This window comes from Monodon monoceros, unplaced genomic scaffold (assembly GCF_005190385.1).
Source record: "Monodon monoceros isolate NGI ecotype Baffin Bay Population unplaced genomic scaffold, NGI_Narwhal_1 Super_Scaffold_6, whole genome shotgun sequence".
NCBI classification, from domain to species: domain Eukaryota; kingdom Metazoa; phylum Chordata; class Mammalia; order Artiodactyla; family Monodontidae; genus Monodon; species Monodon monoceros.
Genome location: NW_021703783.1, coordinates 27,534,281 through 27,549,354, shown reverse-complemented (window position 1 = coordinate 27,549,354; position 15,074 = coordinate 27,534,281). Strand labels below are relative to the sequence as shown.

Genomic DNA, 15,074 nt, shown 5'->3' with positions numbered 1-15,074 from the left:
CTAGCACTGATTCAAAATCCATTTTTCTCATTGTTCCTAATTATGTGTTATATTTATGATTCATTTTCTTCTTTATTAGACTATAATTTATAACATCTATATTTACTAGACTGCAACCTCTAAAATTATATCTGTTTTTACTTACCTTTCTATACTCAGGTTTAGCAATGTTTGACACAAAATAGACATTTGTAAAAATGGACTGTGTGAAAGAATTGTTTATCATACTTCATAATTATTAATAGCATAGGGAAAATATAATTAGCTTTTTGTGTGAGAAAAAAATAGTTACATGTGGGAAAAAATCAAATGTTTATAGACATACACTTAGGAAAACCAAACACAAAAAGGAAGAGAGGTAGAATCTTGCACATTTACTTGTTTATTTGGTTTTGACTAGACACACTGGGTTGGATTTGTCCTGATTTCCTTTATGTTCTGATCAGTGGCCTTAGCATGCTCTTTAAAGTATGGACTTAGTAACTTAGGTTTAAACTAACAGGACATGCACTGAGGAACAGTTATTCATAATTCAGTGACCTTCACAGCTGAAGATGTGGTTGCTATACTGTTCTACCTACCTGTTGGTGGATCTTATATTCTTACCATAAAATTATTTTATCATACTAATAATAACTTTCTATAATTATCATTTGTATGCATTCATTTACTATGAAAATTGCTTTTCCTAACCATAGCTATAAATGAAATAGAGTACTACTTTTTCACAAATATGGTACCTTTTTTTCCCTTTTAGCAACTGAAACATTTTTGAGTGGAGAGAGAACATGGAAAAAGAGACCAAAGGTACCCAGAATCAGCTTAGGAATATTTTGTCTGAGGATAGCAAGTGAAAGCAGATGCTCAGTACCTTTAAAAAAAAAATATTATCCAAGACTGGTCATTCCTGAAGAACATCCCACTGAATTAGCACATGTACAGAGTTCAGAAAGGATAAGAGTGGAATCAAGTATATTATTCTGTGTTAATTTAAATATGTTCAAAATATGAACATCTGTGAAAAACATCAAAGCTCAGGATATTTTTTTCTTCTTAATTCTTAGTTGTTTTCTCAATTCAGTTTCTTAATTGTGAACTAACTGTGTGTTCTCTTTGAAGGCTTCAAAACTTCCAATGTCAATAATTATAGTAGGTGTTGGGCCAGCAGAATTTGATGGTGAGTAATAAAATTTCAATAGTATTCCTTGGGAGTTTATTTAATCTGACTCATTATGCACCTAGGTTTCTATCACTCATTTTTTGCATATAAGGATGTGAGTGTGCATATGGATTTGTATACAGTGTCCATGTACATATAGACATAAATATAGATATTACATGATGGAGTCTATTAAGGTGAGTAAATTAAAAGGATGTCTTCTGAGTAGGACATTATCTCTGTAGTATAGGATGATTCAACATGTAGCTTTCTGTTTTATTAGAGATGGTGTGTACCTGAAAATATTTCTTAAGACCGAGTGATAAATTGAATTTTTGTTCCCAAGGCAAAATACACTCTGGATTCCCTAAAAACTTTTAAGGATGAGCACTAAATTAATAAACCACTAGGTTGTAAAATAGAAATATTAACACAAGCATAATAATGGATTTTCAGACCTTGGCTAGTTGATAGACATTATCTTTATAAATATTTAAGTTCTGTCATATGAAAGAGCAAAGTAAAATGAAAATGGAATTGACCATCTGAAATTTAATGAGACTTTATACAATTATGCTAAATTCACTTACTGGGTACTTTTCTGTTTGGGCTCACTCCATCTTCAAATGCCAGTTAGTGTGACGGGTGTTTGTGTGACTACTGATCTGGGTAGACTTCTCTAAGGATAGCCTATTCCTCATCACCTGATGAATTCCTTTAAGAGAACTCTATGCTAGACATCAACTGCATAACCACAGAACATTCACCTTGCTCAGGTGTTTTTACATTAATGATGACAGTATTTAGCTTGGAACTTTAGAAATGAGAATAATTTTAGAATATTTGGAACAACTTTTGGTTGTTACAGGTTAATTTAGGCACATAGGTGGTTAATTTTTGTATGATCATCACTAGGATGATTCTTGTTTAACCACCAGTGCCTCCTCCATAAGGATAGTATAGATCTCTCAGTCTCAGGTAAAACAACACAAGCAGTTATATTGCTGATCCTGAAAATTCTTTCCTTTGATTCCATGCTTGGCTGGTCACACTTTATATCATTATAATCTTCCAGTTTCTGAAGCAGAAGTCATTTTAGCTCCTGCTAATATTTTCTGTGTCTCTGAATATTTACATCTGTTTACATTGTCCATCAGGCATGAATCTGAGATACCACTATGGAGTCAGGAAAGCTAAGACACATCTTTCTTGTTAACACTTTGTGTACTTGGTCATCTGCATTAAGCAGTGACAGACTGTGGTTCACAAACTTCACTGATTGCTAGGTTAAAATAACTCATGATTTCTTCTTCAGTTACTAATTTGCTTTTGCCTCTCAAGTATGCACTTCTCGTTGGGTAAATTCCAGGTCTCCCAGACTCCTATGGAAGGCCGTTGTTAGGTGTAAGCCCTGTCACTTGTTCCCCAACAGCTCCCACGCATAATGTGTAAATAGAGAGCCACTGACTCTTCCTATGTATATTTCTGGTCATAAATTTCTATTCAAAGCAGTAGGCACAGCTATTTGGGTACTACCTTCTTACAACTGCCACACCTATTTATTTTCCTCAATTTTTTTGTTCCCAGTGAATTATTTATCAGGGTTTTGAGGTATGAAAATTCATCATTTCCCTCTCTGACTTCTTGAATTAACGAAAAAAAAAAAAAACATGCAGGAGTCACTCAGAGATCAGAATATATTTTATTAATAGTAGTGTAGAATTGGAGAATTTGGGTTGCCCTGTGCACAGAATCAGACGTCTTGCTACTTTTTTCCCCAAAGATTAAATGACCTCACCTTTATCTCCAGGCCTTCTCTGTACAGGGGCAGATCCTTGCCTATTAAGCATGCCACAGGGAGAAATTGTCTTCAACTTGAGGATAGGCTGCTCCAAAAGAGAGAGATTCAAGATCGTTCCATCTCCCAATCTTAGTTATCTTGTGAATCACTCCTCTTTTCATGAGGAAAAGTGAGCAAAGATTATAGACAAAGAGGGAAGTTGCCATCCCATAGAATTCCCTCCTGGGAATTAAAGTGAAACTGTCCTCTGGCAAACCTGTGAACAGGGAAGTAAGGTCCTGAAACACCTGATTTCTGCTTTCACCCTGCTGGAAGAAAATTTCTGACTTATATTCAAGTTGCTGCTATCCTATCAGAAGAGCGTTTTTCTAGGCACTTCCAAATCTACCATAAGTAAGTTTAAATAGCACGCATAAATTGACATAAAGACTGAAATAAAACTTGCAGATTTTATCAGTTAACCACATAAATCCAACATCTACACGTAACTTAACCAGGAGGTTTGCACAGGCAAGAAATGCAGCATTTTGCCATTCATTATTTGAAGGTAGAGGAAATATAAATAAACTACTAGATTCATGAGTATTTAAATGTCTTGTTTCTTTATTTCAATAAGAACAATTTAAAACTTTCTGTATAATTTCTCAAAGCAGGATTTCTTTATCCTTAAAAGGCAAAAAGTCAAATTAAAGTAGCATCTGGTTAACTGCTTTGATACAAGTTAGGAAAGGGAGAGAACTATAAGGGATTCTAACATGATTTTGTCTCCCAAGGCTAGAAAGAAATACAGGTCTGTATCTTATACATCTTTTTTCCAGAGACGGGTACTGATGGGGAACCTCTGCTTACAATTTCAGGCTCCTTGAGGACTAGATGATCTGAAAAACTGAAGGGTGAACGTTTCCCTTCCACCACTTATATGCCATTTCTTTTCTCCTTGTTCTCAAAAGTGTAGCCTCCAATTCTGCTACCCATAGCCTTTTAACTCAAAGGACATACTGAAAAGTGGGAGATATTTTATAGGATCTCATTCTATTACACTATTGCCTGAATAACTGTCACTTTCTTTAATTGAAGTAGAACACTTACAAAGGCCAATGGAGATTGTAGAGGATTGTAGAAGGTGAGGCCCAGATTATCATCTAATTTTTGTTTCCCATTTTAGAGTGAGTATAGGGTAATTGTTAGGAGTTATTAGCAAACTAGATAATAAAGGAGAAAATTCTCCAATTGCTGGCCTGTCACAATCAGTGTACATTTATGTCTCAAAGTAATATGAAAATTTTGAAAACAAACTTAGACCAAAAAAAGGAATTAACTATTGAAAATATCTGAGTATAATGAATTTTCCTATTTAAATCCCTAATAAGTAGGAGAGAAAAAAAATAGCTCTTTTATATTTTGAATGTTAATTACCTTATTATTGGTAATTTACATGTTACTAAGTTATGACATATATATCTAAGGAGATTATTGGATGATGGCTCACTAACAGTTAGGTGTACTGGCAATGTTTCAGCCCAGACATTGATCCCTGAACATGTGTAGAAAAGTAAAACTCAAAACCTGTTTTTTAAAAAAAACAAGCTTATAGATATAGAAAACAGATTGGTGGTTGCCAAAGGCTTGCCAGCACTGGAGGTGGGTGAAGTGGGTGAAGGAAGTCAAAAGGTACAAACTTCCAGTTTTAAAATAAGTATATCGCACGAATGTAATGTACAGTGTGGTTAGTATAGTTAATACTGTATTGCATATATGAAGGTTGCTAAGAGAATAGATATTAAAAGTTCTCATGAGAAGAAAAAAATTTTTAATTATGTATGGTCAACTAGACTTATTTGGTGATCATTTCACAATATATACAAGTAGCGAATCATTATGGTATATAGCTAAAAATAATATAATGTTATTTGTCAATTATACCTCAATCAAAAAAAATAAAATAGGAAAAAAGAGTAAAATGTCTTTAACCCAAATGCATTATCCAAGCACTGAGGAAAATAGTGAAAAGGTGAGGATTGTATTCTAATATATTTTAGAAGGCGACAAAGCAAACATAATTGCAAGTGGCTCTCTGGAGTCTGGTGAATATCATGTGCATACAAAATGGATTATTAGTACGAGAATATACTTTAAGTACAACTTAGCATTCCTCGTGTAATTAGTTATTTAGAGAATTCTCACTGAAACATTAAACTCTGGAAAATGTTCTTAATTGCAGCGTAACATTATTGTATACCAGCTGTCCCGTTATATCACAGCATTCCCAAATACCAGTTGACCTATGTAATGTTGAAATTACTTTTAATCAACAAAAAAATCATACTTCAGAAATTTCATGCTTTATCCAATCACTATAAGAGCAGAGAAAATGCCTTTTTGTTTTTAAATCTATTCATAAAAAGATTACAGACAATATGATTATATAGCTTTGTGTAGTTTCAAAGAGAATAAAGTTCAAATTGTTATTGGAAGTTCTATAATGATTAGTGCCTAGTTTCTTAAATTAGAAAGAAAAAATTAAAATTGAATGAATTAGCATCACTTGCTGAATCAGTCATGTAAGCATGTAATCCAGAGTTAAGGATCTATAGAATGGGGAGATGTACCTAAAGACTTCTACACTGCACAGGCTCTCCTCATCTTTCTAAGGGTCACATGAGGTCTTAGCTTGCTTTCTCCACTTGTAAAATTTGCACTCAGTTAAGTTTTGTGGAAGAAATCACCGAGGAGATGAAAGGATCAAAAAGCTTCCTGCCTTTGGCATAGGACATATTGCTACTTCATACATCTTGATTTCATTATTGCCTACATTTGTTATAGTATTTAGCTAAAATGCACTGAATAAATGATCCTATTTTATTTTCAAGCAATGGTTGAATTGGATGGAGATGATGTAAGAGTTTCCTCCAGAGGAAAATATGCTGAAAGGGACATTGTGCAGGTAAGAAATTTAATGAAAATTATTTATTTTGTTCATTGTGAAGAGCCCATGTCAGCTCTGATTTGTAAATGAAGAGTTTAAATTGAAATCAAGCATCTCAGGTTCTGTTTAATTTAGGCAGTTGATTCTCTATAAAATGCATGTTAAGTAATGGCTTAGAATAAGCACCAAATTACTTTCACCCATACTTCATGTTCACCATATATAAAATAGAATTGTTAATAAGTGTCTTTTCCTACTTTATTATTACCAGAAAATATCATTGAGATCTTTAGTAAAATTAAAACCTAGAAATATAACAGGCTTTTAATGATGCTTATTTATTACTTAGACCTCAATAAAGATTAAATATATTTTAAGACAGCTGATACATATTCAGTGTAAGTAAACTTAGTAGAAACAAACCAAAAATGTAGATTTTGTTCTATTTCTCCCATAGGTTATGGTTAGAAAAGTGGAAAAATAGATCTCATATATAAATATAAAAATTATATAAAATATATAAATAATAATATTAATATAATACACGGTAACATAATAATATGTATAACACTATAATAAAATATAACATAACAATAGATTATATATCTCTATATATAGATATATAGACATATATATGATTCATAATTCTATTAGAATCAAGAAAAATACTTAACTAAAGCCTACTATTCTGGGAGCGAATAGAAAGAAAAAAGGCAGTTAAAATTTATAATTGAAACAAAGGAATTAAATCAACTAAATTTCTGCATACTTTAGAGTCTTCATATCTTTTAGGAAGTCAGAAGCAAAAAAAGACTGTGAAGGGAAGACTAAATGGAAAGGAAAGTTCTCAGTACAATTTGAGCACTTAAAGGAGCAAACAATGGAATTCAATATTATCTCCTAAATAATAACCTATATATTCACCCATAATACAGTCATTAAGATAATCTAATTTGGAATCCAAGAGAATTTGGTTCAAATCCTGGATTGTCCACTGTGATAACTTGGATAAGCTTTCTAAACTTCAGTGTTCTGGCATTGTTTAAAGATTTTATCAGATAGTATATATAAAATACATTACATTACTGAAATAGAACTCGGTAAAATACAACAAAAGTAATTTTAAAAATTAGAGAGGGAGAATAATGTAAAATAATCTGTAAATATATTATAAAGATTAATCTTGACAAAGATAAAAAAGCATTCTTCTTCATCAGTCAGCAAAATTAAGTTTTAAAATAGAAACATCTGTATAACAGTTTTTTAAGAAGATAATTAAATATGATTTAAACCTAATGTTTAAATATTAACATTAAAATGTTAACATTTTAACCTAATGTTCTTGGTAGCATAAAAAGCACGCACACATGAATAATTCATTTAAAAGCAGCTGAGAAAGGGAACATGGTGATGTGGTCATCTATTTAAGAATCCCACTATGTTTTGTTGTTTTTAAGTAGACCCGCGATTATTCACCTTATGCTGATTAGCATAATTATAAGTCCAAGTAATTACACTTTTTCTAAAAATCTCTCCATAATGTCTAGTTCACAGTAACCAAAAAATCAAATTACTGCATGGAAGTATGAATTTGAAGTCCTTTAAAATGTATTATGTTGCTGTTGTAATGCATTTTTACAAAGTTAAAAGAGACAACTTTATATCTCATAGTATCATTTAAATGCTGCTTAAGGGAAACTGGTATTACTCTCTCCCTTAGAAGATAGTTAAGATTGCTCACATCATTAAGATTTACTTTAAGAGGATTAACATGTTATGTTAGTGACAACCAACAGTTGTTGGTTATTTTATTTATAAAACAAAAATTCCCTTGATCATGAAAGTATTTCATCTCTAATTGGATATGCTACATTGGACAGAACAGTGAGATAGGACTCAGATCTATGATCTTGAACAAGTCAGTAAATCTCCCTTGAGCCTTTCATTCATTACCTCCAGACTCTCCATTCTTTTATCTTCGCTCTTTCCATGATGTGGTGAGTCTCAGAGGAAGTAACAGACATGAAAATACTTTGTTACTTATCAGTATAAGATACATAAACACACACACACACATACACATATATATATATAAAATTATATATTTCCTCTCATTGAAAGTCAAAATCTTGAGACTAATCTATCACCATTAAGTGACACTGAGATCACCAAAGATTTTGAAGACACCTGACGATATAGCTAAACACTCAAGGGATTCTACCATGTAAAGTTGAACTGAAAGAGTCATGAGATCTCACAGATACTGAACAGAAACTAAAATCTTCCCAGAGAATTAGTAGCCTCCTGAATGACAGTGACACCTTGACTTACATGTCTATATTTAGTTAAGGATATCTGATGCACTCTTTTCTAATTTCATGGAAAAGTTGCTAAATGGTATTTGGTCTATTAAAAATAGTTCCCACTGGGCTTCCCTGGTGGCGCAGTGGTTGAGAGTCCGCCTGCCGATGGAGGGGACACAGGTTCGTGCCCCAGTCTGGGAAGATCCCACATGCCGCAGAGCGGCTAGGCCCGTGAGCAATGGCCACTGAGCCTGTGCGTCCGGAGCCTGTGTTCCGCAACGGGAGAGGCACAACAGTGAAAGGCCCGCATACAGCAAAAAAAAAAAAAAAAAAAAGTTCCCAGGGTAAACATTTATATATCACATTGTGTCCAAGAATTAACATTTTTTCTCTCACCTTGAATAAAATTTTAAAACCTTCCACCATTACAGGTTTCCTGGTCCTACCATTCACTAAAACATTTTTTAAATGAGTTATTTTTAAGAATAGAAATATTCTTGAATATTTACAATATTGGGGTTGCAAGGGCACACCAAGAATAATATTGTCAATCTTCCTACCACCAGGAAATATCTAAGCCATCATAATCAATGCTATAAACACTGCTGGCTAAAATAATATCAGAAAATAGGGTCTATTTAGGCTCTCTTACCTTTTTGTTTTGTAATAAACTGAATAAGATATTGTACTAAATCACTTGAAGCCCTCTCACCTACCAGTTGCTCAATAAATGCATTAATATCAGTTTCAGTTATTATTATTAGTTAGTATTTTGGCATAGTCCAGTGGGAAGGCATTTTTATGTCACTGTTTCATAGTAACTGTACCTTGACATATGACACTGTAGTCAGTCTTATGTGTGATTATGTTCATTGCCTCAAGATTCACTCTCATATGACTATAATATAAACAGTATGCAGGAAGAGATTCTATGGTTGTTATTCTAAAACTTAAATGAATTATTTTCTTAAATCAATATATGTAAAGGCTTTCCATTTGTTTCTTTGCTTGCTTGTGCTGTGGATTGGCCATTGTATATAATGCAATATCATTTCTCCTGGCTGCATTCAGCTGCTGTCCAGCCTATCACTCCCTTAAAAATTATATTTAAATCATATCTTTCATTAAAAGGAGAATAATTACCTTGAAGGCTTAGACTTGAAAATCACTAATGGAGCTCTGCAAAGTAGGAACAATCAAATAAAATTGAGCAGAACCACAACTAAAAGCTCATTTGCCCAAACTGATTCAAACTTTTTTCACAAATAGGCAGAGCTAGCTGTTAGAGCAACCACATAGAACATTTTCCTTGTACAGGATAGATGCTAAAAGAAAGATGTAGTGTGTCAAGGAAATGGTATATTTCAACTGAACAGAATGCATTTATTTGTATTCTTCATATGAATGGGATAAATGAGTGCAAAGTAAAAATTGATTTGTTCCTCTAACCTGAACAGTTTAAGGGTCCAAGTTAATTTGTGGTAATAGTCAGTGATCAACATACATTCACAAATGTGTGAGTGTTATTTTGAACAGGAGGTCCCCAGGTACAGTGATCAGAAATTAGTGATTAAAAGGGACAATAAACAGAGGGGTCTGAGAAGTTGAGTGGAAAATTGTTACTGTAGAAGGATATCAGCAATAGTCCAAAAAGAAAGAGAATATATTTTTGTCATCAAAAGTGTAAGGTTTAACATTAATAAGAGGTAAAGGAAACAGAGACACTTGTCATTTTCATCTCTCACTTAGGGAAGTACCTCATGACTTGACTGAAGAGATGAATATTCCTTTGGAAAAGGATTAGATAATTTAGGTTATTGAGTAGAAGATTCTCAACATCTTTTTCTCTGCTCCCAACACACATGTGGGATAAGAGATGCTCCTGTTGATAATATCACTTGCTATAACAGTTACGCTTAACCCAGGGGCAAGGTCCCTTAATACTCAAGGGACGTATCAGAATCTGTGCCTGCATTTAGCAAACGTAAGTTAAATGAGATATATACTTCCCTCCTCAGCTGAAAATTAAGATTTCTTTCTTACCCATTGTTTATGAACATGTTTTAAAGATGAGTAGAAGTGTATGTATTATGAGAACAGTGATTATGAATCTTAGTTTTGACATTCCAGAGTATCATAACATTCTTAAAAATGAATTTATATTTACTTCAATAAAAAATTTAGCACATCCTATAGCATTTGCTGGAAAGGTGAAACAGCAGGTGTTTTAAAATAACAAAAAGGTCAGGAATTACAGTTTTAGATTATAATACTAGTACCTGAGTTTGAAAGAGATAAAAAATTGGTAAAAATAGTTAAAGTTTGATATGAATGTAAATAAAAGACTAGAAAGAAAAGTCTCATATTTATATTGCACATAATTTATAAATTAATGAATAGTAATAATAATGACTATCATACTATACATATTATGAGTTGAACACTATTTTATGCACTTATGTGTTGACTTATTTAATACAGCAACCTAATGAAGTAGGCATTATTATTATTATCCTCATTTTATAGAAGAGGAAACTAAGTCAGAGAGAATACCAAGACCACACAGCTAATAAGCAGCAGAACCAGCATCTGAACCTGGGAAGTCTAATTCCAGAGTTTCTGAGAATAGGGAGTAAAAAGATAATTGAATTTAATTACCATGGTCTAAGAGAAGAGTAAAGACCAAAGTAAAAGTAAATATAAGAGCAAAGTTGAGGTAAAGGAAAAACACAGCAGGTATAATATCCCCCTTCCCTAGAGAAGTATCAACTATCTGCTAGAGTGTTGCCATTTCCCTGAAATGTAGGTATTAGCTATAGATTCTTCAAAAACTGATCTCCTAACAAATAGTTTAAAAGATAATTATGTATATGTATAGCTGATTCACTTTGTTATAAAGCAGAAACTAACACACCATTGTAAAGCAATTATACTCCAATAAAGATGTTAAAAAATAAATAAAATGAAAAAAGGTAATTATGTATATACTAACCATATCATTACTAAATTTTTTTAAAATACTATGCCTTTTAAAATAAGAATGAAATAAGCTATAGCTGAAATTAGAGATCTTTTTCTTATTAATCCCACACTATGTTGATTCTTATTTTCTTACCTTTCTAATTATAGTTTCAGAGAGAAAAATAAACCTAAATTTGTTTGCACCTCTTTGTCAGGTCTTGTCCAAGTCAGATAATATGACTTCACAAATGTTCATATCCTCCTATTTCTCTTCTCAGCTGAATGTTATATTCACTGTTAGTTTTTCCTTACCCTTACTTAGCTACCTTTAGGGTAAGAGAAAGATTTGTCACCTTTCTATCACACTTTTCTAAAAGTTGTGCTGAGTTTTCCACCTGGTATCAAGACAGGGTAAAATTATGGTCATATGTGTATGCTTCTGTCTATAAGGTACCTTATTTTAAAAAGAAAGGAGTACTTTTCTGCTCTTCCTTAAAAGAGACTGCTTTCACTTCATAAATGGTATTACATTTGCTATTTGATTTCTTAACATTTTAACCTGCTTTATCTGTCGCAACCTGAGTGGTTTAAAGTCTGCTTCCTAATAAAAGTTAATTTTCTGAAGGCACATCTTGGGTAACTGCTTAAATCAAAAGTAAATTTTTCAAAATAAATTTAAAACAGTTACATTACACTATGAGATGAAAGTGTGAACACTCTCTGTTTCTCTGGAGGAAAAACTGATTTAATATAAACTTTAAAATATTATATTTGAAAATTGTTCAACCTCCTGAAATGTCTTCGCTGTGCCTTTTCTCCAAGACCTAAAATTACTGTGTCCCCAAACTATCACAACATTAACAGTTACAATCATTCCCAGTTGCTTTCAAGAATCATGATGTCTGTAAGGGGAAATTGAACTAATGCCAACAAACAGCACAGTGTTTATTAAGTAACCATTATAAATGAGAATGGAATCAGCCAATCTATTGCCAGAGTATTCAGTGATAATTATTCTCACATGATTGTTTATATAAAGATAGAACAATCATTTTTATGTAATGTAAAAATAAGAATATTGATATTTGATGATATTTCAATGAGAAGTATACCAAAATCTTATACTGAGGGTTTTTGGTTGTTTATTTTTTGCCTTTCCAAATAACAGATATAAAAAACAAACATTTGGGGCATGATTCAATGTACTGAATATTTTGGGTACCTACTAATGTGAACTGTGTAAATTTTGTATTCATTGTCTATGTGATTTGATGGTCTAGTAATATAATTAAAAATACTTTACATGTGTTTAGGACTCTTTAACAATATACATTATTTTTAACCCTGATTTGAGTAATACTTCTACATTGAAAGCTGAATTAAGCATGCATTAATTCCATTTGACAAGAAACTGAGCCCTGAAGAGGATAATGCTCCATCCAATTAGGTGTAGAACTCAAAACTGCAGAATACATGTAGCAACATGATGGGTGTATCAGGACCCGGAGACAAGAGTTATTGTGGGGAAAAACATAGGTAAAGATTACATCCCTTTTTAGATAAAGTATATATTAGAAAGTTGTGGTCACTGTTAGAGCTATTTGTAATAAATCAAATATCTTTAAAATGCATAGTTATTATCATGCATCTCACCATTACTCCAGGCTTCTCTGATTCTCCTACAGCCAAATGTTTACATATGTTGGTTTTTGTGTCTATTTTTTTATTTATTTAAATAGCATGCTAAGGTCTGTTAAATAACTTTCTTTCACCTCTGATTTAGTTTGTGCCATTCAGAGATTATATTGACAGAAGCGGAAACCACATACTCAGCATGGCTAGATTAGCTAAAGATGTCCTAGCGGAGATCCCAGAGCAGTTTCTCTCCTACATGAGGACCAGAGGAATCAAGCCATCACCTGCACCTCCCCCGTACACCCCACCTACACATGTGTTACATACTCAAATATGACTGTGCTCCAAAATGCTAATGTAACTACACTTCAGTTAGAACTGCTGAGTCCATGCTTTTCTCCTGGTGCTCTATAAGGAACCAGGGAATGAGATACTTTTCTCAGTTTGGTTTCAGCAGTATTGGTTTGTATGCTTTCTTGGATCCAAAATTTATTATCTTCCTAAACCAAAACTGTAAATACGGTTGTTGCATGAGCAACAGAAAAATTGTTTAAATGCTTGAAGCAAAATATGGATGTATTCTCTGAATCTTTAAATGTTTTCTAGACAGAAACAGTTAATTTCCAATGTACTGTTGGGAAAAAGGACAACCTGTGTTTTTAACTCAGATATTGTCCTTGACTGCTATGTATATAGGAAAGCGGTCTCTCTATATCAATGTTTACATGTTACTACTTTTTAGATTCCAATACTTTTATAACTGTTCTTAAGAATACAAGTTTTGAATATTGAATCCTTTGTCTTCTAAATTGCAATAGCTATAATCACAAGAGCAATATCTCTGAATGACTGTATGGAGAAATGCAATTGCAAGCAAGGGAAGGTAAATATACTTCCATATTTCTCAGTAAGTGAATTGTCTTATGAAGCTGTATCTGCTTAGTAATCAGTTCCTCTGTGCCATTTGCCAAGTATGGGAGTTTACACTTAGCAGATGTGTATTCTGAAAGAACATGCATTTTTCATGAAGTTTGGGTTCTAAATTTAGACTGCAATTTGTTTATGTTTTGTAATGCTAAGTAGAAATAATAAGTCAAACATCGTGAACTGTAAATGCACAGAAAATACTTGGTGTAAAAAGTAGCATCTTTATATTACAATACTATGTAGAAAGACTAAAATCCAGAATATTTGACTGTCAACCATGTAGCAGATGTTTTAAACTTTCTATTTCATTGTACCTTGTCTAGATATTTTAAGTCAAATGGATACTGGCTCTCTTGATTTGAATTCCTTTCCAAGTTGCCACGCAGGGTGCACAGGCTGGAAGTTTTTTGCGAAATTCCCAGTTAAATATACACAACCATGTGACGTAGTGCACAACACATTTGTGAAATAACCCACTCCTATATACTGACTGATCTGCCTATCCACAATTAATTGTAAAGAGTTTTTGCATGTACAGTTTTTATGAGAATTGCAGTTTTGTGACAAGAATGACAGTTGTGTCTAAATTAAAACATATCTTTAGAACAAATGGCCTTAAATTCTCACAGAATTCCTGGAAATGACTGTGAATTACCTTTAAGTAATAGAAAAGTGAATTTATTTTTTTTCTTTTGTGTCAACAATGTAACTGCTTTATAATATTTTCCTTACTTATACCCTATTTACTACTTGGTTTATTTCTACTGTATGTTGTTCTCTTTGTCCCACGTTGACTAAGGGTGACTTTTATAAGCATGAAACTATTTTACGGAAAACAAAAATATATACATTCACATATCTAACAGAATCGATGTTATATAATTATGTACTCCTAAATTGTCCATTTTGGAGTATATATTAAAATCTTTTAAATATTAACTATTTGCTCTGTAAACTTTATGTATAAATGACATGGAATCTGATGATTTCCTTTACTGGTCTCAAATATTTATGTCAGTATAGTTTATTAGCCTACAATTGTATTATTTGCCTTCATTCATCAGTTCTAAAGAACGAAAATAAATAAGATCAATATTATTTCCTTCTTGTCAAACATGTTATTTTTATTTGAATTGATCAGAAAAAATGAAAGATGTACACTTCTTTATTTAAATAGTAGTGTGCCCAAACCTAGTGGGGGCAAATGGTTAAGAAACAGTCCCAGTTACAAGCCTTATCCTTTGTATGGCTGAGAATAACCATAAGAAATGTATGTGATGTTAGTTCTATACATAAGATTAGAAAATACCTAGACTTGTCTCTTTGTTGCATAAATGAAAAAATCAAGACTGAAGGGGTTAG

At 32.5% G+C, this 15,074-nt stretch overlaps 1 protein-coding gene across 3 annotated transcripts in view; it reads left to right on the top strand.

Annotated features, from left to right (window-relative positions):
* The window catches only part of CPNE8 (copine 8), a 310,582-nt gene extending 295,756 nt beyond the window's left edge, over positions 1 to 14,826 (top strand). Inside the window, exons 18-20 of one of the 3 annotated variants that reach the window (XM_029205052.1) lie at positions 1,120 to 1,177; positions 5,831 to 5,904; positions 12,934 to 14,826. In XM_029205052.1, coding sequence (XP_029060885.1) covers positions 1,120 to 1,177; positions 5,831 to 5,904; positions 12,934 to 13,122 — 321 coding nt within the window. In that variant the 3' untranslated portion in view covers positions 13,123 to 14,826. Of the gene's footprint in view, positions 1 to 757; positions 928 to 1,119; positions 1,178 to 5,830; positions 5,905 to 12,933 lie in introns of those variants that run through there. The other 2 variants (XM_029205053.1, XM_029205054.1) reach the window with 2 other exon arrangements.
* The last annotated feature ends 248 nt before the right edge of the window (positions 14,827 to 15,074 follow it).